The 25932-nt window shown below is 63.2% G+C and overlaps 2 protein-coding genes across 10 annotated transcripts in view; one reads left to right on the forward strand and one right to left on the reverse strand.

Annotated features, from left to right (window-relative positions):
- Nucleotides 1–18357, forward strand: part of BEGAIN (brain enriched guanylate kinase associated) — a gene marked incomplete at both ends in the record, with an annotated part of 43279 nt that extends 24922 nt beyond the window's left edge. For 3 of the 9 annotated variants that reach the window (XM_082843045.1, XM_082843044.1, XM_082843046.1), the window contains 6 exons: nucleotides 7336–7425; nucleotides 11559–11720; nucleotides 12947–13013; nucleotides 13469–13576; nucleotides 15964–16047; nucleotides 16996–18357. In XM_082843045.1, coding sequence (XP_082699171.1) covers nucleotides 7336–7425; nucleotides 11559–11720; nucleotides 12947–13013; nucleotides 13469–13576; nucleotides 15964–16047; nucleotides 16996–18357 — 1873 coding nt within the window. The remainder of the gene's footprint in view (nucleotides 1–7335; nucleotides 7426–11558; nucleotides 11721–12946; nucleotides 13014–13468; nucleotides 13577–15963; nucleotides 16048–16995) is intronic. The other 6 variants (XM_082843047.1, XM_082843048.1, XM_082843050.1 and 3 more) reach the window with 4 other exon arrangements.
- Nucleotides 18358–24434: 6077 nt separating this feature from the next.
- Nucleotides 24435–25932, reverse strand: part of WDR25 (WD repeat domain 25) — a 155876-nt gene continuing 154378 nt past the window's right edge. The window contains exons 6-7 of the mRNA XM_082852987.1: nucleotides 25450–25590; nucleotides 24435–24859 (exon numbers count right to left, since the gene is read on the reverse strand). Coding sequence (XP_082709113.1) covers nucleotides 24638–24859; nucleotides 25450–25590 — 363 coding nt within the window. The 3' untranslated portion in view covers nucleotides 24435–24637. The remainder of the gene's footprint in view (nucleotides 24860–25449; nucleotides 25591–25932) is intronic.

Consider the following 25932-nt stretch of genomic DNA (forward strand, 5'->3'; position numbering starts at 1 on the left):
GTGCACAGTCCCACCCTCCAGGCCCCCTCAGTCTAGGGGGTGAGGAAAGAGAGTAGATGAGCAGCGGTGCTGGGCTGGGTGCTGGGAAAGACGAGGCCAGGCGGGGGTGCCCAAAGAGCCCCAACACGGCCAGAAAGGGGGGCCTTGGGGGCTTCCTGGGGCCCGCTGTGTGGCTGGCCCTACCTCTCCTGAGGCAGCCTCCTTGGGACTCCCTGTCCCGACTCACCCACCAGAGGGACAGCCCCAGGCCGGAGCCTGTCGCCAGTCTTTTCCGCTGTGGAGCTCCCCTGGGGCTCCCGGCGCCCCGAGCAAGGGGACCGGACACTTGGCCCACACTCAGGGCCAGGCGCTCTCGGCCTCCTGCCAGCTGCCCCAGGCCGGGGCTCTGGCCACACTCATCTCCCGGCCTTTGCCCAAGCTGTGTTTCCCGCGCAGATGGCTGGCCTTCTTCATGACGGGCACGGGATGACCTCTCCTGCCGGTGCTGGAGGCCCTCCTCCATGGGGTCACCTCTGTCTCCGTGCTCGGGCTGCCAGATAAAGTACAGAATGGCCAGTGAAATTTAAGCCAGTTTAAATAAATTTCACTGGGCATCCTCTACTTTGTCGGGCTCCCCGCTCTCAATAAACAGCTGGATGCTTACTTAGTGTAAGTACTTCCATGCCGTGTTTCGCACATACTTACACTGAACACTCATTATTGACCTGAAATTCACATTTCACCCTCTCATGATCATTTCAGGGGGCTCAGCCCTTATGGAAATCAGAAAGCAACTTCTTCTGGCAGAGCCAGACAAACAAAGCCAGCCCCCTAAAGCCGCTGACCTCAGAGGCAAGGAAAAGCCCAAAGCACTGGAAGCTGCGGAGGGGAATTCGGGTTGATTGCCAGGAGGCCTGCAGCCTGTTGACCTGGGGCAGGGCGCGCTTTCTCCCTCTAAGCCCCAGTTTGCTCATCTGTAAAATGCATTCACTCTGTGTTTTTCATTCATTCAGCGAATGTTTATTGGGCCCTCCTGGTTGCCAGCCTCTGCTGCAGGGTCTGAGGACCCAGCAGGGAACGAGGCAGACAGAAATCCCTGTCCTGGGGAGCTGCCACTCCAGGGGGTGAGGCCAAGGACACACAGGCCCGGCAGGGAAACGGGGAGAGAGGATGCCTGCGGAGTGTAGGAAAGGCCTCGCCAAGAAAGTTGCGTTTGAATGTTGAGTGAAGGAGGAGAGGGGCAGCCGTGGGGTATCTGGGAGACAGATCCAGGCAGAAGAACAGCACGTGCAAAGGCCCTGAGGCAAGGCCGTGCTGAATGCGGCTGGAAGGTGAGGTCCAGGGGGCAATGGGAAGGCTACCTGCCATCAGGTGATCCGTGTGAACACGTTGGGCCTGACCCTGGCGATGTAGGAGCTTTGGAGATGGAGGGTGGATTGGACTTAGCCTTCAACAGGACCCCTCTGGCTGAGAGCAGGTGAGGGCAGGAGCCAGTTAGGAGGCTGTGCAGCAATGCCGCACAAGAAAAGTTGGACTCAGCGTGGTGGGCGGCGCTGGAAAGAGAAAAGGAGTCAAGGGTGCCTCCAGGCTCGGGGAGGAGTGCTGGCCCTGCTGGGTCGGGGCAGGGATTGGGGAGGGAAGGCTGTGGATTTGGGGAGGGCGAGCGGAGTGGGATACAGTGGGCCCCGCAGGTCTGTGCCGCCTGCGAGATATCCAAGCAGAGTCAGAGGCAGCAGAGGGTATGCACACCTGGAGTCGGGGAGACACAAATTTGGGGGCCCTCAGTGGAGCGATGGTATTTGTGGCTGGGGCCACCATGGGGTGAGTGTACCCAGGGCAGGAGAGAGATTGGAGGCACTATTCCTGGGTCATGCTGGTTAGGAGGCCAGGGAGAGGAGGGCCACCCGCAGAGGGGGCTGAGAAGGACGGCCAGGTGAGGATGGTGTTTGCAGGAGGAGGGAGGCGTCGACCGTGCCGTTGGCCGCTGAGGGCTCAGGTCGCCTGGGCACTGAGCTCAGGGACCGGCAAGAGCTGGTTCGGTCGCGTGGAGGGGATGCGAGCCAGGTTGGGTATTGGTCCTGGCAGGCTGGGTGCAAGGACAGGCAACGTTTCTTGGAGCAGAGAATAAGGACAGGTCCAGGAGGGTCAGCAGAGGGTTGTTCTCAATATGGCAAGCGTACCTGCATGTTCTTGTGCTGGAGACAATGATGCAGTAAAGAGGGGAAAATTGGTGGTCTGGGAGTGAGGGGCGGGTAGCTGGAGCCGTGCCTGGAGTGGGCGGAGGGGCTGCCTGGCGGGCTGTCTATAGTAACAGGCGGGCAGATGCTGGTAGGTGGGGAGACCTGGCGGTGGCATCTGCGAAAGTTCCCTAGGGGTGCCTTCTTTTTTCCCGTGGAAAAGGAAGCGAGGTCATCAGCTGTGAGTGGCGGTGCGGGAGGAGGCGCTGGGAGGTTGAGCAGACAGGAGAAAGTGAAGGAACGGAACAGGGGATGTGGTAAGGTTCCCGGGTCAGTCTGCCGGATGAGCAGAAAGGGAGGCCTGTCAGCTCGGCCGTGTGACTTCCTGCCATCTGTACAGGTGCAGGCGCCGAGTCTATGGAGAGCTGACCCTAACCAGAGTGGGGTTTGGGAGGTCCGGGAGGGCTTCTTGGAGGAGGTAGATAGAATGAACTAAAGAACAGGGGAGGGGTGTTCTCAGCAGGAGCGGCAGCATGTGCAAAGGCCCAGCGGTGACTCTGCAGCTGCTCCGCCCACTTGCCCAGGTTGCTCTTCTTTGTCCTGGCCCTGAGCACCCCTGGGTCCACCCGCCCACTGAGGGCTCCCAGGCTGCAGAGCTGCCAGCTCCCAGCACGTGGTTCTGCCTTGATGGGCGTGGGGGGAGGGGGTGGCGGGAGCAGGGCTGCAGCCGCCTGATAAGATGAGGCGGAAGCGAGACGAAATGTTCCCTGCAGCGTCTCCCGTCTCCTGTCTCTGGGCAGGAGAGCAGTGGAGCGTCCGTGTCACCGGGCCGCGAGGAGGGAAGAGGGACTGGTTCCACTGGATGACCTCGGTCAGCAAACCAGGAGAGAGCAGGGCCTGAGCAGGCGTAGAGTTTGAGGTCACCCCCTGTCTGGCTTGAGTGGGTGACCCCTCCTGGCTGTGGGCCCCCAGGCCAGCCCTGTGACAGTCCCCTCCCCCAGTACACACGCACACGCTGTTGCACAGTGGCCTGGCGTGTCCAGAGTCCCCTTCTCCGTGCACGTGGCGGTGCTGGTGAAATTGCTACAGAGTCAGCCCAGGGGCTGCGCAGGCGTGTCTGAGCCGCAGGCCAGTGCCAGCCGGAGGCCCAGGACTGCTTCCCTCCAAGGAGAAGCTCACGGCCCACCAGGAAGCGGGATGAGCTGTCCTGTGGGACTCCAGGCCCCTGCCCTTGACCCCGCCGGGTGGCTCACCTCTTAGACTCCAGCCTCTGCCCCATCAAGCTGGCTGCGGTCGACCCTCACAGGGAGCCCGTGGCTGTGCCTTGTGATTCTGATGTGCGGGAGGCTGTTCAAGGAAGAGTAAAGGGCTGCGGTTTGCGCTAAAATCTGGCATCTCAACGTGAGGGGAAGAACAGCTGCCCAGTGTTGAACCCCAGGAGGGCTGTGTGACGTCATTGCCATGAACCTCAGTTTACTCATCTGTCATATGGGTGTGGTGCGCGCCTCCCTCACAGGGTGGCCTGAGACTAGATGAGTAGGTATGTGTGGGCACCTGGGGCAGGGCAGGCCCTCGGCAGGTGCTGGGGCGTTGGTGAACCACTCATGCCCACCTGCCCCTCGAGAAGGGTCCTAAGTAGGTTCCCACTGGGGACACAGGATGGAATCAGTGCGGCAGTGAACAAGTTCAAGGGGAATAGAGAAAGACTGTTTGTTCTGAGACACAGAAAAGTGGTGGCCACCAAGCACGGGGGCACAGGCCAGGGCACGGGGGGCCGCGGCAGGGGCGAGGGGGCTCTGAGGCCCTGCAGGGGTTGCCTCTGGCTCCTTTTGTGGAAGGATGGTGGTACCAGACCTTCTACAGGGAGACTCAGAGATGATGCCAGCATGGGACAGGGCCAGAGGCTATTCTGCAGGGACCCGCCCCCGGGCCCACTCAGGGCATCCCAAGAGTCTGATGCGGTGGTCCCAAGGTGCCCACTGGAGGCCCAGCTGGGAGAGGACCAGCTGGGTCTGAGCAGCTCTGGGGGCAAAGACCTTCTCCCAGGGCTGGGCTTACCTTGGCCAAGGTGGCCCGTCAGTGGTAGCTCTGAGGGTGGTTCCATGGTGTCTGCCTCTGCTGGGCATTGCCCTTGACACTGGGAGCTGGCACGAGTCCCTGTGCCGTGAGTTCCAGGGTGTCGGCCCCTGCGGGAAGGGGAGAGGCCAGTCGGGGAGGGGCCGGGTGCTCTCACCAGCACCTCAGGGGAGCAAGGAGGACTTGAGGGGGCTTACCCCCCCATTTATCCAACCCCAGAGTAGGCCCCGGGGATATAAAAATGCACCGGACCTTGCAGCCCCGGAGACAAGATCGGCTCCTCTCCTGCAGATGTTTCTGCAGATGTTTCTGCAGCCGTTCACGCAACACATGCTGCTGGTCTCTGGCTCCACGTGGACACAGCACGGGGCACCGGGACGAGTCGGTGAAGGAGGGAGGTGGTCCCAGGGGAGGGCAGGCAGGTAGGTCCCCAGGTCCTTGTCCCCGCAGGAATGAGAGAGGGTGGAGGAGGGAATGCTGTCCCTGGCTGCAGGGGCCTGAGGTGGGGGGGGGGGGGCGGTACCTGGCCGAGAGGACGGCGAGGACAAAGGCCCTGAGGTGGAGAGGAAGGGGCTCAGGGTAACTCGGGCACAGCCTGGAGCCAGCGCACGGGAAGGGGGCCAGCGCAGGGCGAGGTGGGGGCCGTGGGGGGTCTGAGGGGACGGGGGCTTCGGGGAGGAATCTTGGGGAACTTTACCCAGAGGCGGGAGTGGTCTGGCTGGGTTTCGTGACCTGCCATCTGGCGGAGGGCGGAGACCGGACTCGGGGCCGGCACGGGGCAGGAGACCGGGCCCCGGGACAGAGGCTTAACCCCAGTGACGCTCCCTGGCGGGCAGGCTGGGGCGGGATGGGTGTCAGGGTCCCACCAGTGAGCCCTGGGTGGGGAGGAGTTAACCTGAGCGGGAAGGAGTGAGTGCCGTCCTGGCAGAGGGGACACAGCGACAAAGTCACCAGGATGAGAAGCTGCCTGCAGCGTGTGGAGAATGACAAGCAATTTGGTGTCACTGGAGCATGACTGGGGGCCAGAGCCTGAGCGCGGACAGTGCGTGTGGAGACAGGCAGTGCCACGGGGGTGCCACGGGGACCGGCTCCTGGTACCTGGGAGCCAGAGGGCGGACACTCCTTCAGTCCCACCCGCCCCATCGCCACAGCCCACCAGGGAGCACCTCTGCCCCCAGGAACCTTGTTCACACCGCGGAGGAGGGAAGGATGGCCCCCGGGCCCCAGAGCTCACATGTCCTTCCACCCCGTGCCCAGCACAGCACCACAGGCATCGGGGGATTTCAGCCGCGTCCCAGACTTGCTGTGTGATCTTGCTTAACCTCTCTGGGCCCCAGTTTTCTCATCTCTAGGAAGAGGCGCTCCCCATGCCATAGGCCTGAAATGAGAATTTGCGTCAGAACAAGAGCGGTTGTCAGGGATAAATGCCTTGTGTGTGACCAGCGGCAGAGTCTGGGTCAAGTCACAGCCATGCCCCCCATTCTCTGTGCTTCCAGGCAAGCCCCGCCCCTTCCCTGGGCCTCAGTTTCCCAGGGTCCCAGCCTCCCTTCTACTCTTCCGAGAACTCACCTGCCAGGAGTCCCCAGCGGAAGGGCCTTCTGGGGTGGGGACTGGCTGGCGAGGGCTGGGACGGGGACTCCCCCAGGGGTTGCTGGACCCAGCCGAGCCGCCAAAGGGGAGACTGGGTCTCTGGCTGCTCCCACGGGAACGGGCCAGTCCTGCCCCTCCTCTCCGTTCACTCAGCAGCGTTGGGGTCATGGGCCAAGAGTGAACCCTGGGCCTGGACTTCCAAAGTCCAGTTCAAATGGAGATCGAGCGGCCGCCTCTCCCCCCCACCTCTCCCCCAGCCCAGCCTGCAGATCAGCCCAGGAGGCCAGGGCCAGGGGCAGCCCATTTCACAGATGAGCAGATGGGGGCTTACGGAAGTGGTGAGCGACGTGCAGCTCGCGTCCCAGGGCTGAGAGCTTCCCTACCCGTCCCCTCAGCCCCCAGCCTATCAGATCAACACTTTGAACCTTTTCTGGGGGGAGGGGCAAAATTTGATCCTTAGTAAATTTTTTCTTTGCTGCACCCCACAGCATGTGGGATCTTAGTTCCCTGACCGGGGAACAAAACCGCGCCCCCTGCAGTGGAATCACGGAGTCTTAACCACTGGACCGCCAGTGAGGATTTTTCATCCTCGCTGTAGGAAATATGACAAATCCAGAAAAGTATAAAAGAAAATTTTTTCATTGCCCAGAATCCCACCACCCACCCAAGACAACATTAACATTCCTTCCCTTCTGTTATCTTGTGTGGCGTCTGTACGCAGTTATTTTGTAAATGGGGTTGTGCTGCCCTTTCTCTTAACACATACACTCGCCCGTGTCTCTAAGCCTTGTCTTGACGCCTGATGTCCGGGGCAGCATCCTCCCGTCAGATTTCTGCTCTGGCTCTGGGGCCAGCCAGGCCACCGGGAGCCCTCCCTGGAGAGACTACAGGAAGGGGGCGACCAAGCCGACTTGCACCTAAAGCTGTGATGTACGTCCCGTTGCCCCCAAGCAGGGTGGCACCGTGGGGCTGGGGTGGGTCATCCACCCGCCTCTGTCCCACCCCCCGCCCAGCCCAGACAGGCCACAGGCAGGGTGAGTGAGAAGGGGTGCCAGGAGGGGTGAAGTGGGTCCTGCCCTGGACCCCTAACATCCAGTAGGTCCCACAACCTCCAGAATACCCCACTGGTGTCCGTCAGCAGAGGTCGGGGGTCACACGCCCTCCATCCTTCTTGCCTCCCAGGCTCTCTGACCAACGGGTCCTGCAAGAAAGGAGCAGTAGCCGGACAGAAACCTGGAGCTGGGGGAGCCTGCCCCCCATGGCTCCCCTCTGAGGCTGAGATGGGGATGCAGGCCTGGGGTGGGACTCGGTGACAGCAATGCACTTGGGCAGCCGGGGCTGGCAGGTGCCTACCCCCCAGCTCCTACGCTCCTACCCTGCCACCCTGCTGATGACAAGGAGCTCTCCAGCTGGTGGGGGACGGTCCCCCACGTCTCTGTGACTGCGTGCCCACGGCGGGCCCGGCGTGGCCCCCGGTCCCCGTTCTGAGCAGCTCTGTCCTCTTCACCCACAGGCTGCGCAGCCCCTGGGTGCCCTCGTGCCTCGGGCAACCCCGCGTCCTGCAGGGCCGACTGGCCAGGTCCTCACCCTCGCTCTGGGACAGGTAATACACCTGTTGTCTCCCCGGCTCCTCAGTGTCTCTGCGCCTGTCCCCAGACGTCCATCCCACATCTGCATCAACTCCTCCGACGAGGCCCAGAGAGGGGGAGGGTGTCGGCTGCCAGCACACCCTCGCCATTGCTTCCGGCCATCTGGTCTTGGAGGCGAGGCCCCGGTGTCCCCACAGACCAGCCCCGGGCTCGGTCATCGGGCTCAGGCCTCTGCTGAGCAGCCAGAGGGGCTCCTGGTGGGAGGCAGGCGGGGTCCCACTCTGCGCCGAGGGAGCTCATCTTTCTCCCCTGTGAGGTGGGGAAGCCTTCCAGGGGCTTCCCACGGGCAAGGAGGGAACCACGAAGCACGCACCCACCAGCACACACCCTGCCGGGTTAGGCCAGATACTGGTCAATTCACCAGGACCCAGGTCAAAGCGAGGTGACCCCCCCGGGCAGCAGTGTGAGCAGGGCTTCCCGAGCCCCCCAGCCGGGAGGGTGACCCGGATCCGGAGGGTGGGGCATGAGGGGTTTCCAGGCCCTCCCTGTGCATCTGTTGAGGGCCCCCCTGAGCCAACTCCACACCAGGGGGGAGGCAGAGGCACTGAGCATTCCCCCCATGGTGCCTGCCCCCGGCATCGTCTCTTGGCGGTTCTGATGATCCGGGGAGTGCAGGGACCACGGTGACAGCCCTGCTCCCTGAGGGTGGGTGCTTCAGCGTGTGGGTGCACACATCCCCGTTTTACAGATGTGGAGACTGAGGCTGAGGTCAGGCAGGGCTCGGGCAAATTCCCTGGGAGGGAAAGGCAGGAAAGGATGGTGGTACCAAACAGGTGACTGAAGACCTCAGGGTGCCCAGCCCAGGGCCCTCCCTGGACCAGGCAGGGGAGGGGACATGTCCAAAGCTCTGGAGTAGTTGATGGCCAGGACTTGGTGACGGACTGTGAAGGGTGGCCACAGGCAGTGAGAGGGGTCACCGCGGCTTCTCAGGGTCTGACTGGGGACCGCTGGTAGCTGTGACCTTCCCGGGGCTGGGGAGCACAGGGGGCAGAGAAGAGTCAGCACTGGACGCACTGGCTGTGAGGTGCCTGTAGGCCTTCTGGGAGGAGAGGCCGGTGGGCGGCTGGACGTGGAGGGCAGTAGAGCCCTAGAGAGAGGTCGGGGCTGCAGATGGAGGCTGGGGAGGGGTTCATGTGTGGCTGGGCACAGAGGACCTTAGGCCTGAGATGTGCGGGGAGGGGGCGAGGGGTAAACCGGGGCCCTGAGGATCAGCCTGGGCGACGGAGATGGAGTGGCAGAGGTGGGGAGGCGTGGTGGGGCACCGGGGTTGGCGCTGCTGTGACTGAGGGGCCAGGGGGGCGTGTCCAGGGCCAGGGCCCAGGTACCTCCAGCAAGCGGGCTGGGGGCCGTGCCAGCCCAGAGCCGGACCCGCTGCGGCCGAGGGGTGGGTGGGTGGGTGTGAGGGGCTCCGGAGGTGAGAGCAGTACTTGAAGGGTGGTGGGACAGAGCCGCCCAGTATGTCTGGAAGGCCATCCGGAGGCCAAGGGTAAACTGAGGCTGGGGTGGGCCGGCTCGATGAAGCTGGCTGCCTCGCGAGGGGCCGTCGCGGCTCAGATGCCCGTCTGCGGGTCCCGGCTCTGCTCGGAGCCCACCTTACAGCCCTGTCATACTTTCCTCCTACACGTGCCTTGTTGGTGAACCTGCCCCCTTGTTCACTGTTTGTCTCCCCTCGAGACTATAAGCTCCGCGGGGCGGGACCACGTTTGTCTCATTCGTGCTGTGAGGCGCAGGGAATGGTGGGACAGGGCAGGAAAGGAAGGAAGGAGGGTGACGGGTGGATGCATCGTAGGGGGATACGGCTGGGTCACGTCAGGGGTGGACAGTCTTGACGGCAGGGTCCGAGCTGTGGCTGCAGGCGAGTGACCAAGGTGGGGGAGGGCGGGGGCTCAGGTGGCCCCACGGGTGCTCTCACCTCTTCCAGAGGGTGCGGACCCCGCCTGTACCCTGTGACCGAGGGCTGTGGGTGACCTGCAGCCCCTGCAGGATGACTGACTTCAGGGGCCGCCGCCCCACTCCCACGCCTGACCCCATGTGTGCAGGGGGCCCTGGGTGACATGGGAGAGCCCCCAGGAAGCTCGCCAGCCCCCTGGGGAGAAAGGCCTGGGCCAGGGGCAGTCTGGGACCTGTAGCTGCAGGGGGCTTGGAGTGAATCAGTCAGGCGTGCTGCCTGGAGGAAGCGGCAGGGCCTGCTTGGCAGCCATGGGTGGGCACTCTGCCACTGGTCTCCCTCCTTGCTTGTCACTCTGCATCTTCCTTGGGGACCAACTCTTGGGAGGACCCATCCCGCCCTTCTCTGAGGTTCTCAAAACGTAGGCAACTCTTTATTTTTATTTATTTATTTATTTATTTTGGGGGGGGTACGCGGGCCTCTCACTGTTGTGGCCTCTCCCGTTGCGGAGCACAGGCTCCGGACGTGCAGGCTCAGCGGCCATGGCTCACGGGCCCAGCCGCTCCGCGGCATGTGGGATCTTCCCGGACCGGGGCACGAACCCATGTCCCCTGCATCGGCAGGCGGACCCTCAACCACTGCGCCACCAGGGAAGCCCTATTTTTATTTATTTTTAAGAATGTAGACCTGGGCAGGAATCCAGGAAGACTTAATCGGGGCTCTCTGGGTGTGCGCCTATGGTAACGCGTGGTTTACAGGCAGGGCCCGAGACTGAAGCGCACTCTACCCTGGGCTCTGGAGGAAGCCTCCTGCTTGCCCACAGCAAACCCACCAGAAGTTACCATCCAAAGGGTCTTAGCTCCAAATGGTCCCCTGAGGAGGGTTGGGCTTCCTCCAGCAAACAGTTAGCCCAGTTGGGCCCCTACTCCGACCCGGACACCTCTCTGAAGCCAGGGCTTTGTGTCCCCAGGGCAAGATGGGGACAGTCGCAGGTGGACTGGGGGGGTGCGTGGCGGGGACCAGCAGCCAGGTCTGTGTGATGGCAGGGACCCCACCCACCCCGTGACACCATGGAGTTCACTTTCAGGCTGCACCATTCTGGGCTTCGTTGTGACTGTAATGTAGGGGGTGACGGGGGCAAAGTGCAGGGAGTGACAGAGCAAAGCGCACGCCCAGGGCACTGAACGGCAGCTTGAACCTTAGCCTCACTCGTGGCTAACAGCCAGCAGAACTCCCCTGGCGCCCCTCACCCACCGGGCCGCTCTCCCTTCCCTGCAGAAATCAGCCCTCCCGGCTATTAAAGGTGAGTCCTTCCCCCTTGGCCCCTTCTGCGTGCTCAGCCAGTCAGGGGAAAGGTGCCTCAGGTCGGCCCGTGGTTAGGTGCTCTCTGGGACCTGGGTGGCTGCCAACAGGAGGGTGTGGCCCCTGCCCTGGTGGAGTTCGCGGCCAGTCCCCTGGGTGTGGCCACCACACCTGTCCCTCCTGCCTTGTGCCCAACGGTAGCTGATGTGAATTGATGGCATATGGCTCGGAGGGTGAATCATCCCGTTTCTCTTTCCTGAGCATGGGAACTCGGCGGCCCGGGGTCCCAGAGGAGCCCTCAGTCTGTGGGGAAAATAGTGCCTCAAGAGCCAAGCCTGGCCCTGGAAGGCTTCCTGGAGGAAGGGAGACATGAGCAGGCCAGTGGTTTTCTGAGTGTCTGATGCTCTGTGCAGCTAGCTGGCCACTGTGGCAGATGCTACCTGGACGTGGGGCATCCAGGCTCATCCTCTCCCTGGCCCAGAGGTCACACAGCCTGCTGGGACCACACAGTCGATTTGGGGAAGACAGTCCTGGTCTAGGGTGTGGCACTAGTGCCTCTGGGCTTCAGCGTCCCCAGCCAGCGCTGTGGAGGAGCAAAAGTGGGGGACCCTGTAAGCGATGCCATCTGGAAGTCGGCTCGCAGACCGAGAGACTGGGTGCCGATGGGTGCTCTTTAAACCAGGGTCCTTTAAGCCGCCCCAATCACTTGCCCCCCCCCCCCCCAGTGCCAGACTGGCTCAGGGTCAGAGACCCTGACCCCCGGGGCGGGGGCTGGGCGGTGTGCGTGCCTGTGGTGCGTGTGCGCGTGCGTTGGTGCGGCCTGGCGCACCCCGTGCGCACCCACCGGCGCCTCGAGCTCAGCGCCGCGGCCCGGCCCGCCGCCGCGTGTCGTTGCAGCGCGCTGCAGGAGCAGAAGGGCGAGCTGCGCAAGCGGCTGTCCTACACCACGCACAAGCTCGAGAAGCTCGAGACCGAGTTCGACTCCACCCGCCACTACCTGGAGATCGAGCTGCGCCGAGCGCAGGAGGAGCTGGAGAAGGTCACGGAGAAGCTGCGCAGGTAAGGGGGCGGGGCCAGGGAGGGGCGGGGCCTGGGCGGTGCCGGGCCTGGGAGGGCGGGGCCTGGGGGGCGCGGGGCCGGCGACCTGCCGCTAGCAGAGCCGTGCCTCCCACCCGAGCTGGTGACCCCATTCGTACACGGGGAGTCCAAGGCTCAGCGAGGGCAGGCGGCTCTGACAAGAGTCGCGCTTTGTGCCAAGAGCTGCCACACCAGGATCTGAACTGGCGCTGGCTACCGCCGGGTACAGGCTCTTCCCAGGCACCTCTGCGGCCCCTGCTCATTCCTTCTCTGTTTCTATGTGGTGGGGCGGCAGCATGACACAGGAGCAGCCATCCCCACACCCAGACCCCAGCCACTGGCGCCTGGGTCTCCGGCCCGGAAACGATGTCCAGCCTTGGAGGTGAACCAGCATTTAGAGACGGTTCCCTTGAGCAGCACAGCAGCCAGTGACAGCAGGCTAGGGTGCGGGACCCTGAGCAATGGCTCCCTTAAAAACAAAACTTCTGTAAACATCGTGCTGCACGTGTAAGATGGGTATTCTTCTAAAAACTATTACCCGCTTTCCAGGCTTCTTTTAGGAAGAATGTAAAGCAAACGCAAACTTTGCTGTTGGCTTGGTTTGTTATAAATGTTTATAGAGCATTGGATTTGCAGGGAGGCTGTTTGTCCCTTACTACTTAAGCACCTCCAGCCTCAGTTTCCCCACTCGCAAGACAGGGGCAATAACACTACACATAGGTTGTCGAGAGGATGGACACTGCCCCTTCCACCGTCACACCACATGGCGGCAACGGCTTCCCACCCAACACCTGCCTCCGTCTCAGCCTCTTCCAGGGGGAACCGTATCCTATTCACTGTGTGTCCCCAGCACTCACCCCAGGGCACATCACACAGTCTTCAGGTTAGACCCCTGCTAACCTGCTATTGAACTGTGAACCCTTTCGCCAGCCTTGTAAGGACTGTGTGTAAACTGTGAGTTAACCGGCTCTGAGTGAGGACCCGACAGAGTCCCTTGTGAATAACAGGCCTTCCCTTCTCATCTACAGGGGTCCTCGTCCCTGGCCCAGGAAATGTTGCAACAAGTTAGCTTCAATCAGATGCTTTCTAGCACAGGAGCAGTTAGAGCAGGGTGGGGCCTGTGTTCAGCCCTCAGCGGGCTGTATGGCTACAGGGGCCGTGGGAGGGTCAGGCCTGGCACAGCAGTGACGTCAAGGTCTCCGTTCCAGGATTCAGAGCAACTACATGGCGCTGCAGAGGATCAACCAGGAGCTGGAGGACAAGCTGTACCGCATGGTGAGGGCACGCCACACACCCCCACACCCCAGCACTCCCAGCCCTGGGCCCCCAGCTCTGGAACCATGGTGAGGACCTCGGGCCTGGTGGTCATGCCCTTGCCCATGAGGAGCTGGGCCAAAGGCCTCGTTTCCACGCTGCCCGCTCCCTGCTCCCCGGGGTTGGGCCAGTCCCACCTGTCTCTGCCCTGATTGGGTGCTCTCCAGCACTCACCTATCACTGTCCCCATGGTGCAGAGGAGAGACTGAGGCTCAGAGAGGCAGTGACTTGCCCAAGGCCGTCTGGCTCCTCCCTGGCAGAGCGGGACTGGAACATGGGCTGCTCTGTGCTCTGACCCTTGCGTGCCTTGGCCTCCAAACTCCTCCTTGTTATCGGCTGCGAGAGGGGACCCAGGAGGCCCCAGGCCTTGGCTGGCTGCTGAGCGCCTCCCTCTTCTGCCTGTCCCCCACCTCCAGGGCCAGCACTATGAGGAAGAGAAACGAGCGCTTAGCCACGAGATCGTCGCCCTCAACAGCCACCTGCTGGAGGCCAAGGTGACCATCGACAAGCTATCGGAGGACAACGTGAGTGCCGGGCCATTCTGACCCTGAGGGGCTGGCGCAGGGCCGGGTGGACGGACGGGATGGTCAGGACCTCACGGAGTACCTGGGCAGTGGGGGAAGGACGGGGGCTGCCTCACAAACTGCATCCCGCGAGACCCTCTGCTGGAAGGAGATGGGACTTGAGATAGGGAGCATGGGGCCACGCTGTCCCAGTCAAGGCAGGGCTTCCTGACCCCAGGGTTGGGGCGTGGCCACTCAGGACTCCTGCCTTCGGCCACTCGCAGTGGACATCAGAGTCCTGTGGCTACCCGTGGGTCCTGACTTCCAGGGTCCCGCGAGAAGGCCCCCGCTGCCCGCCACAGACCCGTCAGCTGAGCACACACTCACTGATTAGCCTCCGCTCCTCGCCGGGCCAGACCCTACGAGGCTCTGAGAATACGTGTGAACAACACAGGCAAGCGCCCTGCCCATGTGGAGTTTACATCTGAGCAGGGGAGTGGGGAGGGCGGACAGTAAACAGGATAGATATGTCAACTGTGTAGTGACTTAGAAGTGCTAAATGCTGCAGAGAAAAATAAAGCAGGGGATGGCGCTGGGAGTTGCCAGGTGCAGGGTTAGGGAATCTCAGTCGGGTGCTTCTGGAAGAGGCTGCTGGAGCCGAGACCTGAAAGCGATGAGGGAGCCACTAGCCATGGGACAGCGGGGAAGGGCGCTTCCCAGGCAGAAAGAGCCACAGCGGCAAAGGTGGGTCTGAGTAACTTGAAGACCAGCAAAGAGACCAGAAGGGGCTCTTGTGGGGAGGAGAGGCCGAGGGTCTGAGATCAGAAGGAAAACAGGAGGCCGCATTGCATAGGCTTCGATAGGAATCTGGGGGTTTTTTTTGAGTGAAGTAGGGAGCCACTGAAGGTTCTTGAACAGAGGAGTAGCCTGACTGAACTTACTCTTACTGGGCTCCAGTGGTTGCTCTGCTGAGGACAGACCGTAGAGGACAAAGCCATGAGTGGGAATGTCAATGAGACAGCAATCTGGGAGAAAGACGATGGTGGCTTGGCCAGGATGGCGGCCAGGGAGGTGGGAAGCGGGGGGCTTGGATTCTGGTTATATTTTGAAGCTGGAACCAAAGTGATTGACCGATTTGGGATGTGGGTTATGAGACGAAAAAATGGGTCCAGCCCGACTGCAGGGGTCAGAGTCTGCTGGAAGGGAGCCACCTGCCGTCTCCTGGGCTGGGACCTTCTGAGGGAGACGTGGGAGGGGTGGCAGGCGTGGGGCTGGAGCCGGGCCCTGCACAGCCAGGTGGAGATGCCACAGGTAGGAGATGGCGGAAAAGTGCACAGAGACGAGGGGCGGCTCTCAGAAGACCGTTAGCAACTTGGTGGCAGGTCTGGGCTGGCCAGATGGTGCCTGCAGCCCTCTGACGCCAGCGGCAGCCAGTCTGGGGCCTCACAGGAGCCCAGTTCCCAGCTCTCAACCAACTATACCCTTTCAGGGATGCATGAAGGAGTGGGAGACCCGGGTTCCCTCCACTGTGCAGGCCAAGCCGGGGCACCAGCCTCAGTATGGAAGGTGGAGGGGCGGCAGCCACCAGGACCAGGGTCAGGGGATGGCAGGGGCGCCCACGCCCTCAGCAGCTCACTTGAGCTGCAGGATGCCTGGGCCTGGTTGACTTGAGACTATGGGAGCAGGTGGACCTCAGGGCCCATCGGTGGACCCCAGACCCCCCACCCCCGTCAGAGCCCTGGCTGCAGAGGGTCCCTGGCCGGCAGTGGGAACCAAGGCCCAGCGGCAGGCACGTGCAACAGAGATTTTCCAAAGATGAAACCAAAACCCCTCGAGGCCTACTGTTTGCATCTGTTTTCAGCTCAGGAGGCTGAGCTGGTCCCCGCCCGGACCTGGGGTCACACAGGCCCTCTGCCCCCCACTCGCCCTGACCCTTGCCCGGCCCTGCAGCCACGCCCGAGTCCAGGCCTCACTCTGAGACGTGGGAGCGGCAGGCCCGTTCCTCGTCCCTCGCCGTTGCCGGCGCTCTCCACTGCGTTCCCTTGGGAGGGACTCAGAGGCCGCAGGCAGGGAGACCGGGCCTGGTGTCCATGCCTGGGGCCTCTGGGACTTTAGGGCACGTTGCGGGCCCTTCTTCTCCCACTGCCCCCCACCCTGTGGGAACTTCCCACCCGGGTCAGTGGTGGGACTGCCTGGGAGGGCGCCCTCCATGCACCAGCGGCTCCAGGTCAGAGCAGGGGCCCCCGTTCTGCAGGCGAGAGTGTGAGGCCCAGAGAGGGTCCTCGTGCTGCCCACTGCACAGCTGGCTCTGCCCGCCGGTTTCCGCATTGGCCACTGGGCACCGGTCAGGGTGGCAGCGACCTTGGCGAGGGGCGAGCCTGCGCAGAACAGCTTCTCTTGTCTTTTAGGAGCTCTATAGGAAGGACTGCAATCTAGCGGCCCAGCTGCTGCAGTGCAGCCAGACGTACGGCAGGGGCCATAAGGTGTCCGAGGTAACGTGAGCCCCGCCCCGGCCAGGCCCACCGCTGCCCCTGCCACCCCTTGGGGCCCCTTCCTCGCAGGTCCCACCCTCGAGAGCGAAGGGGCTGGCTGCGCCCGAGGCCCCCTGGCCCTACTCGATCCTGCCGTGCCCTGGCCTCTCTGGGTATGTGGTGGAGGGACCACCGCATAGACACCTCGCCGCCAAGCCCGGACAGCCGGTGCACCGCCCCCCCCCCCCGTTTCCTCCGGGCACAGCCCCCAGTCCCCACCCGCTGTGTGAGCCCCCCCGAAACCCTGTGGTTTGGTTTGGGTGCAATTCCTAACAGTGCTCATTTCAGAGATAAGAAACTGGCTTCACACGGGAGTCACTGGGCCAAGGCCACAGGGCCCAGCCTCGGACCCAGGGCTCCCACCCCAGCCAGGCTGCCCTTCCCCTCACCCAGGCCTTTCCACCTGCCGCCTCCCCGAGCCTGGGCCACACCTAAGACGCTCACAAAATAGATCAAACAGTAGCGGGACGCCCCCCACAGGGCACCAGGCGCTCCTGCGGAAACCGCTGGGCGCCTGGCCCTCAATCTTTGTCGCATCTGTTTCTGAGTCTGTCTGGTTTGGGAGCACCCAGGTCACGTGCGTGGGCCGGGGGTGCCTTCCTAGAGACCCTGGGGCTGGGAGAGCAAGTCAGCGCCTCAGGGGAAGGCCCGAGAGAGGCCTGAGTCAGAGCCGGGTTCCAGCCTCCAGGCTCTGCAGTGCCCCACTGGAGTGGGCCGGGGTGGGTGGCAGTGACCAGGGGTTCACAGGCACATCCCGGGAGCTTGCGAAATACAGCATCCTGGGCGTCGGCTCCAGCTGGTGGGATTAGAGAGGCCCTGGGCAGGTCCCCGGTGGGTCAGCCTCGGCTGCCAGTCCGGGGCTGACCGTGACCCTCATCCCCTCCTCTTCCTCGCGGCATCCCATTCTAGCTGCCCTCAGAGTTCCAGGAGCACGTGAGCCTGCACATGGAGAAGCAAGGCTGCAGCCTGCCCTCCCCGCTCTGCCGCCCGGCCTACGCTGACAGTGTCCCCCCCTGCGTCCTCGCCAAGGTGCTGGAGAAGCCAGACCCCGGCAGCCTGTCCTCCCATCTGTCGGATGCCTCAGCCCGTGACCTGGCCTTCCGCGACAGGCTGGAAAAGCCGGGCCCCCGGCCCCCCTACAAGGGGGACATCTACTGCAGCGACACGGCCCTCTACTGCCCCGAGGAGCGGCGCCGTGACCGGCGGCCCAGTGCGGACGGGCCCGTGACCGACGTGGGCTTCCTGCGGGCCCAGAATTCCACTGACAGCGCGGCCGAGGAGGAGGAGCCCGAGGCGGCGGCCTACCCCGCGGGCTACCGGCACGGGGCCTTCGGGGGCTACGCGGCCTCGCTGCCCACGTCCAGCTCCTACTCGAGCTTCAGCGCCGCGTCGGAGGAGAAGGAGCACGCCCAGGCCAGCACGCTCACCGCCTCGCAGCAGGCCATCTACCTGAACAGCCGCGACGAGCTCTTCGGCCGCACGCCGCCTGCGGCCTACGGGAGCAGCCCGCGCTATGCCTCGGCCGCGGCTGCGGTGGCCGCCCCGCTCGAGGCCGAGGCGGCCCCGGGGTTCGCGAGGACTGTGTCGCCGTACCCCGCCGAGCCCTACCGCTTCCCGGTCTCCCCCGGCCCCCAGCCCGCCCTGATGCCCCCCAACCTGTGGAACCTGCGGGCCAAGCCGGGGTCGGCCCGGCTGGCCGCAGAGGACGTGCGCGGCCAGTGGCGGCCGCTGAGCGTGGAGGACATCGGCGCCTACCCCTTCCCGGCCGCCGCTGCGGCCGCCGCCGCCGCCCCCGGCCGCGCCTCGCCCGGCGGCTTCAACGACCGCTACTTCGGGGCCGGAGGCGGCCCGGGCGAGAAGGCCGAGGGCCGCGCCAGCCCCCTCTATGCCAGCTACAAGGCTGACAGCTTCTCGGAGGGCGATGACCTCTCCCAGGGCCACCTGGCCGAGCCCCGCTACCTCCGGGCGGCCGGTGACCTGAGCCTCAGCCCCGGCCGCTCGGCTGAGCCCCTGCCCAGCTACGCGGCCAGCGAGGGGGAGCGGGAGAGGCTCGGGGTGCAGCTCTGTGGGGCGGGGGGCAGCCCCGAGCCCGAGCACAGCCCTCGGAGCTCCAGGGATTCCCTGGAGCCCAGCTCCATGGAGGCCTCCCCGGAGATGCACCCCGGCGCCCGCCTCAGCCCCCAGCCCGCCTTCCCTCGGACTGGCGGCTCGGGGCTCAGCCGCAAGGACAGTCTCACAAAAGCCCAGCTCTACGGAACCCTGCTCAACTGAGCACCCACGTGCAAGCCTCGGCCGTGGCCGCCCCGCACACCGGGTCCCGAGGGGTGCTGCCTCGCCTCCCTGATACCCGTCCTCCCGGCCCCGCAAACGAGGACCCCGTTGAGCCGGGGGAGGGGGGGCACCCCACCCACGTGTCTCGTCCGCCCCCGCACCGCCACGGTGGACCGTTTCTCACACAGCAGCCTCCTTCCCCACCGGAGATGAGCATCCCCCCTTTTATAAAGTGCAACTATTTTTATAGAGCAAAAGGGTCTTTCTTAACGCACTCAGCCTCCAGCTCCCTGGATGGTGGCCTAGGCGTTTTCGACGCGACGCTCCTTGATTTTCGGGTGAGGGTGAGTGGGGCCTGCCCCTCAGAGGGAAGGACGGTGTCCTGCGGAGACCCCCCGCCAGCCAGTGACAAGGGAACCCTGACGCTCTGTCCACAAAGAGGGGACTGGAACGGGTGGAGGGATGTGTAACGTTTTCAGCTGTTCTTGCCGTGTGGCCGACGACCGACCACCCCCCAGCTCCCCCGTGGTCCGTAGTCCCAAGTGGGGCCGGTGCTCGTCCCCGCAGTGTCCCGCTCCCCGGTGCCACCTCGCTCTACCTCAGATGTAATGAGGCCCTCCGACCCCGGTTTCTGTAGCTTGCTTTCCTGTCGTCTGTGATGCATGCCCTGTCTCAGTACTGTATTTTGCATTCATTAATAAAAGACGTCGGTGGAAAGAATTGGGTTTGGGTAGTTTCTTCTCTCCCCCGCCTTTTGATCTCGGGACGTGTGGCCTTGGGTGTCTCCCCCCATCCTCCCCTCTCTGAGGCCAGGGCAGCCTGATGATAACACTCCTCCCCCGCCCTGGCACCGTGTCATCCTGTGTTTGAATTCTTCCATCGTCTCAACCCACTAAACGTTGTTATTGCCGTTTCATACAATGTTCCTTATAGACTTTGCTTCTGCCTCAAGCTTCCTTAGGATGTCCTTTAGTTCGGCCTCTGCTGGTGACAAACTCTTCTGGGTTTTTTTTTTTTTTTTTGCTCTGAAGATGTCTTTGCCCCATTTCTGAAGGATATTCTCACTGGGGAGAATGTCAGCGGGGGTCTCTTACCCTCAGTGCACAGAGATGTCCCCTGGCTTCCTGCTGGGGTGGGACTCGCCATCAGTCCCCCCCCTTACCAGGCGTTGTTCCTTTGGTGCTAATCTGTCTTCTTCTCTGCAGCTGTGGAAGATCTTCCCTTTGGTTTCCTGCAGTTTCCCTGAGGTGTGCCTCGCTGTGGATTCCTCCTTGTTGGGAATTCACAGGGAGTCTTGCATCTGTGGACTGGTGTGTCTCAGTAGTTGAGGAAAACCCTCAGCTCTTCTTAAACTATTTCTCCACCCGTCCCTCCTCCTGGGACTGCCTCTACCTCTGTGTCCTCTACCTCCGTGTCCCTGCCTCCTTAAGACCCACACCTTGGTGTCACCGTGCTCAACCTGCATTCTTCCAGGTCACAAATTCTCTTCTGCTGCGTCCATTCAGCTGCCCAACACAGCCACCACGTTTTTAGTTTTGGTTATTAATGTTTTCCATTTCTAGAAGTTCTGTCTGGTCATTCTACAAACCCACTATGCCACTCTCTAATAGTCTCCTATTCCCTGGAGAGATTTCCAGGCTTGTCTTTTGTGTCCTTAAACAGAGCGGGCACAGCTGGCTCACGGTCTGGGCCTGACATGTCCATCAGGTGGGGCCTGTGTAGACTGTTTATCTTGGCTCCTGCCCATGTCGCCTTGTTTCTTTGTCTGCCTGGTTATCTTTGAGCATGCTCATTGATGCCCTTGAGAAAGTGAACGTTCTGCAAGGCCTGGGATGGAGGGCCCCTCCTCCAGGGGGCTTTATGTCTGCTTCTTCCCACTGGGAGGGGACCACCTCGGCCCAGGTGCACACCTGAAGTTCTCCGGCCCGCCCAGCTTTGTGTAGCTCCAGGGTGCCTGCACCTGACCTGCCACTGCAGGCCCGGCTGCCCACCCCCAGGAGCAGATGCGCCCCAGGAAGCAGCCTGCTGGCGGGGGAGGGGCTGTGGAGCGGCTCCGGAGTCAGCTCCCCTGTGTGGGGCCCGGTTTCCCTGTGGGCAGGTGGGGAAGCAACGCTCACGGAACTGGGGGGCAAATGAGTGGGTGGAGGGGAAAACACATGGCCCCTGGCACCCAGCAGACTCTCGCTCAGAGACGCTCCCAGAGGGGCCCTGAGCCTCGTCAGCACCACCTGGGCTGTGAGACTGGACAGCAGGGCTGGGAACCCCGAGGACTTTGCAGTCTGGGCCCAGAAGGGCGGGCCCCTACGTGGTCACTTCAGAGTCTGACTGCTCGTCTCTGCAGGTGGCCAACAGGCCTCACAGAGCTGTCCTGCCATGGCCTCTGAAGCCAGCCACGGCCGGGATGGGCTTCCCTCCTTCCCTCCTTCCCTCCTTCCCTCCTTCCCTCCTTCCCTCCTTCCCTCCTTCCCTCCCTCACCAAGCACCCCTCGCTCCACTCCGGTCCTGCCTCACTCCCAGCAGGACCCTGGCTGTGCACCCACCGTCCACCGACCCTTCTGTCCATGTTTCTTCTCAACCCGCAGCAGGCAGTGCAGGGCTGGGTGACCTTGGGCAAGTCCTGGGCCCTCTGGGCCAGTTTCCCCTTCTGGAGCCTGAGGACTCTGACTCGTGTGATTCCCAGGGGCCCTCGAGACTGGTGGCTGTCCCACTGCATGGAGAGCCCCAGGCCGGGCCAGAGATGGGTCCCGAGGGAGGGGAGGAGCGCAGGCTTCCCGGGCCTGTCCCTCTGCCCGCCGGGACGGTGGGGCTCACAGCCACCTCACGGGGGCTGCGAGCATCAGCCTCGCTCAGCAACAGACACAGCCACGCTGGCATCTCAACATGAAAGCGTTCTTCTCCCACGACGGCTTCGGATTCATGGGTGAGGCGAAGGCAGGCACTCAGCCCCAGGAAGGTGGGTGGAGGGGCAGCCCACACTCCTTTTTCCTTCCTGCTCCATACTTTCTAAATTTAGCTCTCTTATTTTAAAATTGCAAATGGTGAACTCCTAGACGCCTTGCAGAGGATCAGGGTACGGAGAGCACCTGCCATTCTTCCCAGTAAAATAACCTAAGAAGGGGTAGGGCTTGCAGGGCACGTAGTTAAGAAATCAAATCCACAGGGGAGGGGTGCTAAGAAGCAGCTGCAGTGGTATCTGGGGATCCCTGGATATCCCTGTCCCAGGAGGGTCAGAGCTTCGGCTGGCTCCAGGTGACCAGTGTGGTAAAGAAACGGCCTCCAAGGACAGAGATTTGGCTGGTGTTTGCCCCGAGAGAAGTCGAAAGGGTCCCAGCCCACAAAGGCCCCATGCAAGCAGGTGACGGGTCTGGGACCCATGGTGTCCCACAGGGCTGCAGGTAGCCGGAGTGTGGGCTCAGCACAGGGGAGGGGCCGGGCAGCTCGGTGGACAGGGAGGTCATCCCCTGGCCACAGCCCAGCAGCCACGCCAAAGCCAGTCGAGTACGTGTGTAACCAATGCTCGTTAAACAAAGGAGTGGCCATATTGACATATCACAGTGGGGAAAGCAGTCAGCAAACCACGCGATGAAATTCTCACTCAGTACGCACTCCACATCAAGGAAGGCAGAAAAACGCCCGCTTGGGGCTGGGCTAGAAAGCAGGATGTCTGGACCCCAGGATCTGGGGCTGGATGCAAGGTGGGGGCAGGAGAGGCGGGCGAGAGGCACCTGGGAAGGCCAGGCCCCGCTACGCCCCAGACGAGCACAGCCTCCCCTCCCGGCCTGTGTCTGGGCTCATGCACACGTGGTCAATCCATCCGACAAGTGCCAGCCAAGGGGCTGTTCGGGCTGGACCTGGGGGGACACACCCTCATGACAATACTGCGGGGGTCCCGTCACTCTCCCCTCCAGCTGCATAGCGGCAGCTATGCCTGGCCAGGGACCCCTGGTCTGGGGCGGGCACGTGACACAAGCCAGCCAGTCAGAGGCCTACCCTGAGACTTGTCAAGTGGGAGGAGCTCACTGGGGGCTTCTGCCGTGAGAGTGAGCCAGAGCTGGCCAGAGGGGGCCTCGCCAGACCAGGTCTGAGGATGAACCCAACCGCGCCTCTGGCCTGAACTGGCTCAACGCCTGCACCAGTGGCTGGGCTGACACTGATGCTAATACTATCGCTAATACTGATACTCCCACTGCTGGCTCCTGAGCGCCCGCTGCATACACGTCCTGCCGAGAGCCATCGCACCCAACCTCACGAATCCCCACAAGCTGGGTACCGAGAGTTCTCGTTTACAGCAGGGGACATGGAGGCACGGGGCAGCTCAGCACTGGCTGTGACCGCACAATAGCGAAAGGGGGTGACGGGGTTGAAGTCCACGGCCGTCTGATCCCAAAGCCCACATCCTGTGGGCAGGTCTTACCTGCAGTTATTCACAGAATGCCTCCTGCACGCAGGGGCCAGGGATGCAGCCAGGAGCAGGGCCCTGCGAGCCCGGGAAGTTTGCACTGCACTGAGCACGCACGCTGGGAGGCAGCGTCAGGAGGGGACGGGGCTCAGGGCGCTGTGACACTCGGAGCCCTGAAGGAGCGGGGTGCGGGGTGCGGGGGGAAGAGGGGCCCAGCACAGGGGGTGGCGGGAGGCAGCTGTAACCTGGGAAGGCTTCACAGAGGAAGTGACCCCAGGGCGGGCTTCACAGGTCACAGAGCTCCCCACTCAGAGCAGGCGAAGCCACCTGGGGGCGTGAGGGGCGAGGCAGGAGTGTCCACCGCCTGCCCAGTGAGTGGATGCACACTCAGCCTCTCCTCTGCAGCCCCCACGTGCGGGGCTCCACGGGGGGCAGCCCCCCGTGCGGGCCTCCACTTCTGCCAGGGCTGAGCGTGGGGTGCGGTTATCTTTCCCTCCACCAAAGAAGCCATTCTTGAGCCTTGAGCCATTCTTGAGCCATTCTTCACCTCCCTGGTGTGAGGGACACCCGGGATCCTGTGCTCGCCACCCACCCACGTGCTTGGCCCTGGCCTCTCCAGCCCAGCTCGGGGACACAGCATCCGCTCAACACCCACTGCAGGCCAGGCTTCGTGCTGACTGCAGGGGAAGAGGACGAAGGACAGAAAAGGGGTCGGCCCTCAGGATGAGTCCCGCCTCAGGGCCTTTGCACTGCCCTTCCCTCTGCTTGGGATGCCCTGTTTGTGGACCCCAAGATTCCCGAGGGCCCGGGGGTGAGTTAGACACACTGAAATAAATGTTTACCACCAGCCCCAGCAAGCCCCAGAGCCCCCCCAATCTGCCCAGTGCCCCTCCCCAGACTGGGGCTCCCAGGTCGCTGACACCCCACACACACTTGACCTTCTTGTACCCTCACAGCAAGCCTGCAGGCTGGGGATCCTGACACCACTTTACAGAGGGGGGAACTGAGGCTCCCAGAGGAAATATGACTTGGTCTCGGCTACACTGACAGCAGAGCCGGGCCTGGAGCCCAGGCTCTGGAGAGGCCAGGCTGGGCACCCCCTGCTCCTGTGGCTTCCTCCTCAGGTCCCCTGTGTTTCCTCACTGACCCCCTGCCGGGGACACCCTCCTCACAGGCTCATGGTCTGCCCCCTCCAGGGAGGCTTCCAAGGCTTCGGGGATGCCCGTCCTGAGACGTGCGCACCTTTGGTCCCCACCCCCACCCATCGGTGGACCTTGGGCTCCTGGGGCTTAGGGCTCCTCGAGGCTCCTCAAGGGACCTTTGCTTCTCCACGTTGCTCCCTCCCCCGGGGCAGACGCACTCCCGTGGGCAGCGCGCACACCTGACAGGCAGTGGGCGAGGAGGAGCGCAGATGGCCCAGGGCTCGGACAAACCCGGGGACCCCGCTGGCCACACTTCGCGGGGGGAGAGGGCGGCCCGCGCCTGAGCAGGCCCTGTGAGACCGGGGGTGGGCAGACCCGGACCCAGCGCCCCAGGGGCTGCCCCCCCTCCAGCTCCCACCCCAGGCTTTGTCTCCAAGCTCCAGCAGGCCTGCGAGTGGGGAGCCGATACATATTCGTCGCTGAAATAACCTAAGAAAGAGCAAAACACTCACGTTTATTGAGCGTCACCAGCACCGCGCCAGGCGCTTTCGCTCACGCAGTCCTCAGAACCCCGAGGCACACGGGTTTTGTCCCCATTTTACAGATGAGGACGCTGAGGCTCAGAGGGTGGAGAAGGCAGCGGCCACCCGAGCCTGACCCCGAAGTCAACCTCAGAGCCTCCTCATCACACACACCCGCCCACCCCGGCCGGTGTCTGGAAGGTTCCGTGCTGGGAGGCTCAGTGCCAGATCTTAACGTCGCCCTCCCAGGAGCAGGTGGCGAGGACGGAGGGCAGCACGGGGTGGAAGGTGGTGCCCACACAGGCCTGCGTGTGCCCGTGCAGCGTGCGGGCGCGGCTGGCGGTGCGGAAGCTGTACACGAGGACCCGGCCGTCGGCACTGCCCGTCAGCAGCAGGTCACCATCTGGAGAGCACTCGCAGCCCACCGAGTAGCCTTCCACCTGCAGAGGGCGACCCGGGGTCAGAGGGCGACCCGGGGTGAGCAGGCCGCGCGGCACAGGGCGCATGGCCTCGCCCGCCCCTCCCACAGGGGAGCGGGCTGGGGCCCAGAGCCGGCCAGGAGCACGGCTGGGCCTCACACCCAGCGGCCGAGCTCCTGCCCTGAGGCCAGGGCCCTGGCATCGGCCTGTGTCACAAGGCTGGTTTAGTGTAACCCAGACAGCCCAGCTCCAGCACAGCTGATGGCGTCTGGCCTCCGCGCCAGGCGCTGGGTCCCCACTGGCTCTGCCCCATGAGGCAGCCCTCAGCAGGGAAAGGGGGCAGATGGAGAAACAGCCCCACTCCCGTTCCGTCCTGCGCCCCTCCCCAAGCCCCGTGACCTGTCCACGTGAGCTGACAGATCAATGAAACTGTCCCTGCCCAGATGTGGCCCAGGGCCTCGAGTGGACACCAGGCCACGTGGCATGGGGTCACCCAGGAAAGAGGAAACACGAATTGCCTGGACAGAGGGTCCCTGCCCTCGGGGGCCGCAAGCCCCTTGCTGGCATTGTCAGTGGGACAATTTTCCACCTGGGGGACAGGGACGAGGTACCTTGTGGCCTTCGTAGCGCCGCCTTCTGCTCATCCGGTAGGGCCACACGGCAGAGAAGAGGGCCAGGTAGTTGCCGTTGGTCTGCGCCAGGAACACAGGCTCCCTCGGGTGCAAGGTGAGGCTGGGGCAGGTGTACCTCTCCTGAGAAACAGCAGGGCCACAGAGAGGGCGGAGGAGGCTCCCAACTGGGCTTCTGCCTCTGACGGACTTGCCCCCCTAGACTCTGCCCGCGGGGCCCCGGGCCCTCTGCCCAGACCTGGCTTAGGGGTCTGTGTGAGTTTCCTGCTGCTGCTGTAACAAAATGCCTCCAATGTCGTGGCTTAAAGCAACACATTTATTATCTTCCAGTTCTGGGGCTCAGAAGTCCGAAACGGTCTCTCTGGGCTAACTGAACTCAAGATACCAGCAGGGCTTTGTTCCTTCTGGAGTCTTCAGGGGGGAATCTGTTCCCTTGTCTTTTCTGGCTTCTAGGGGCCCCCTGCA

The sequence above is a fragment of the Leucopleurus acutus genome (assembly GCF_964270905.1).
Source record: "Leucopleurus acutus genome assembly, chromosome: 1".
Taxonomy (NCBI): domain Eukaryota; kingdom Metazoa; phylum Chordata; class Mammalia; order Artiodactyla; family Delphinidae; genus Leucopleurus; species Leucopleurus acutus.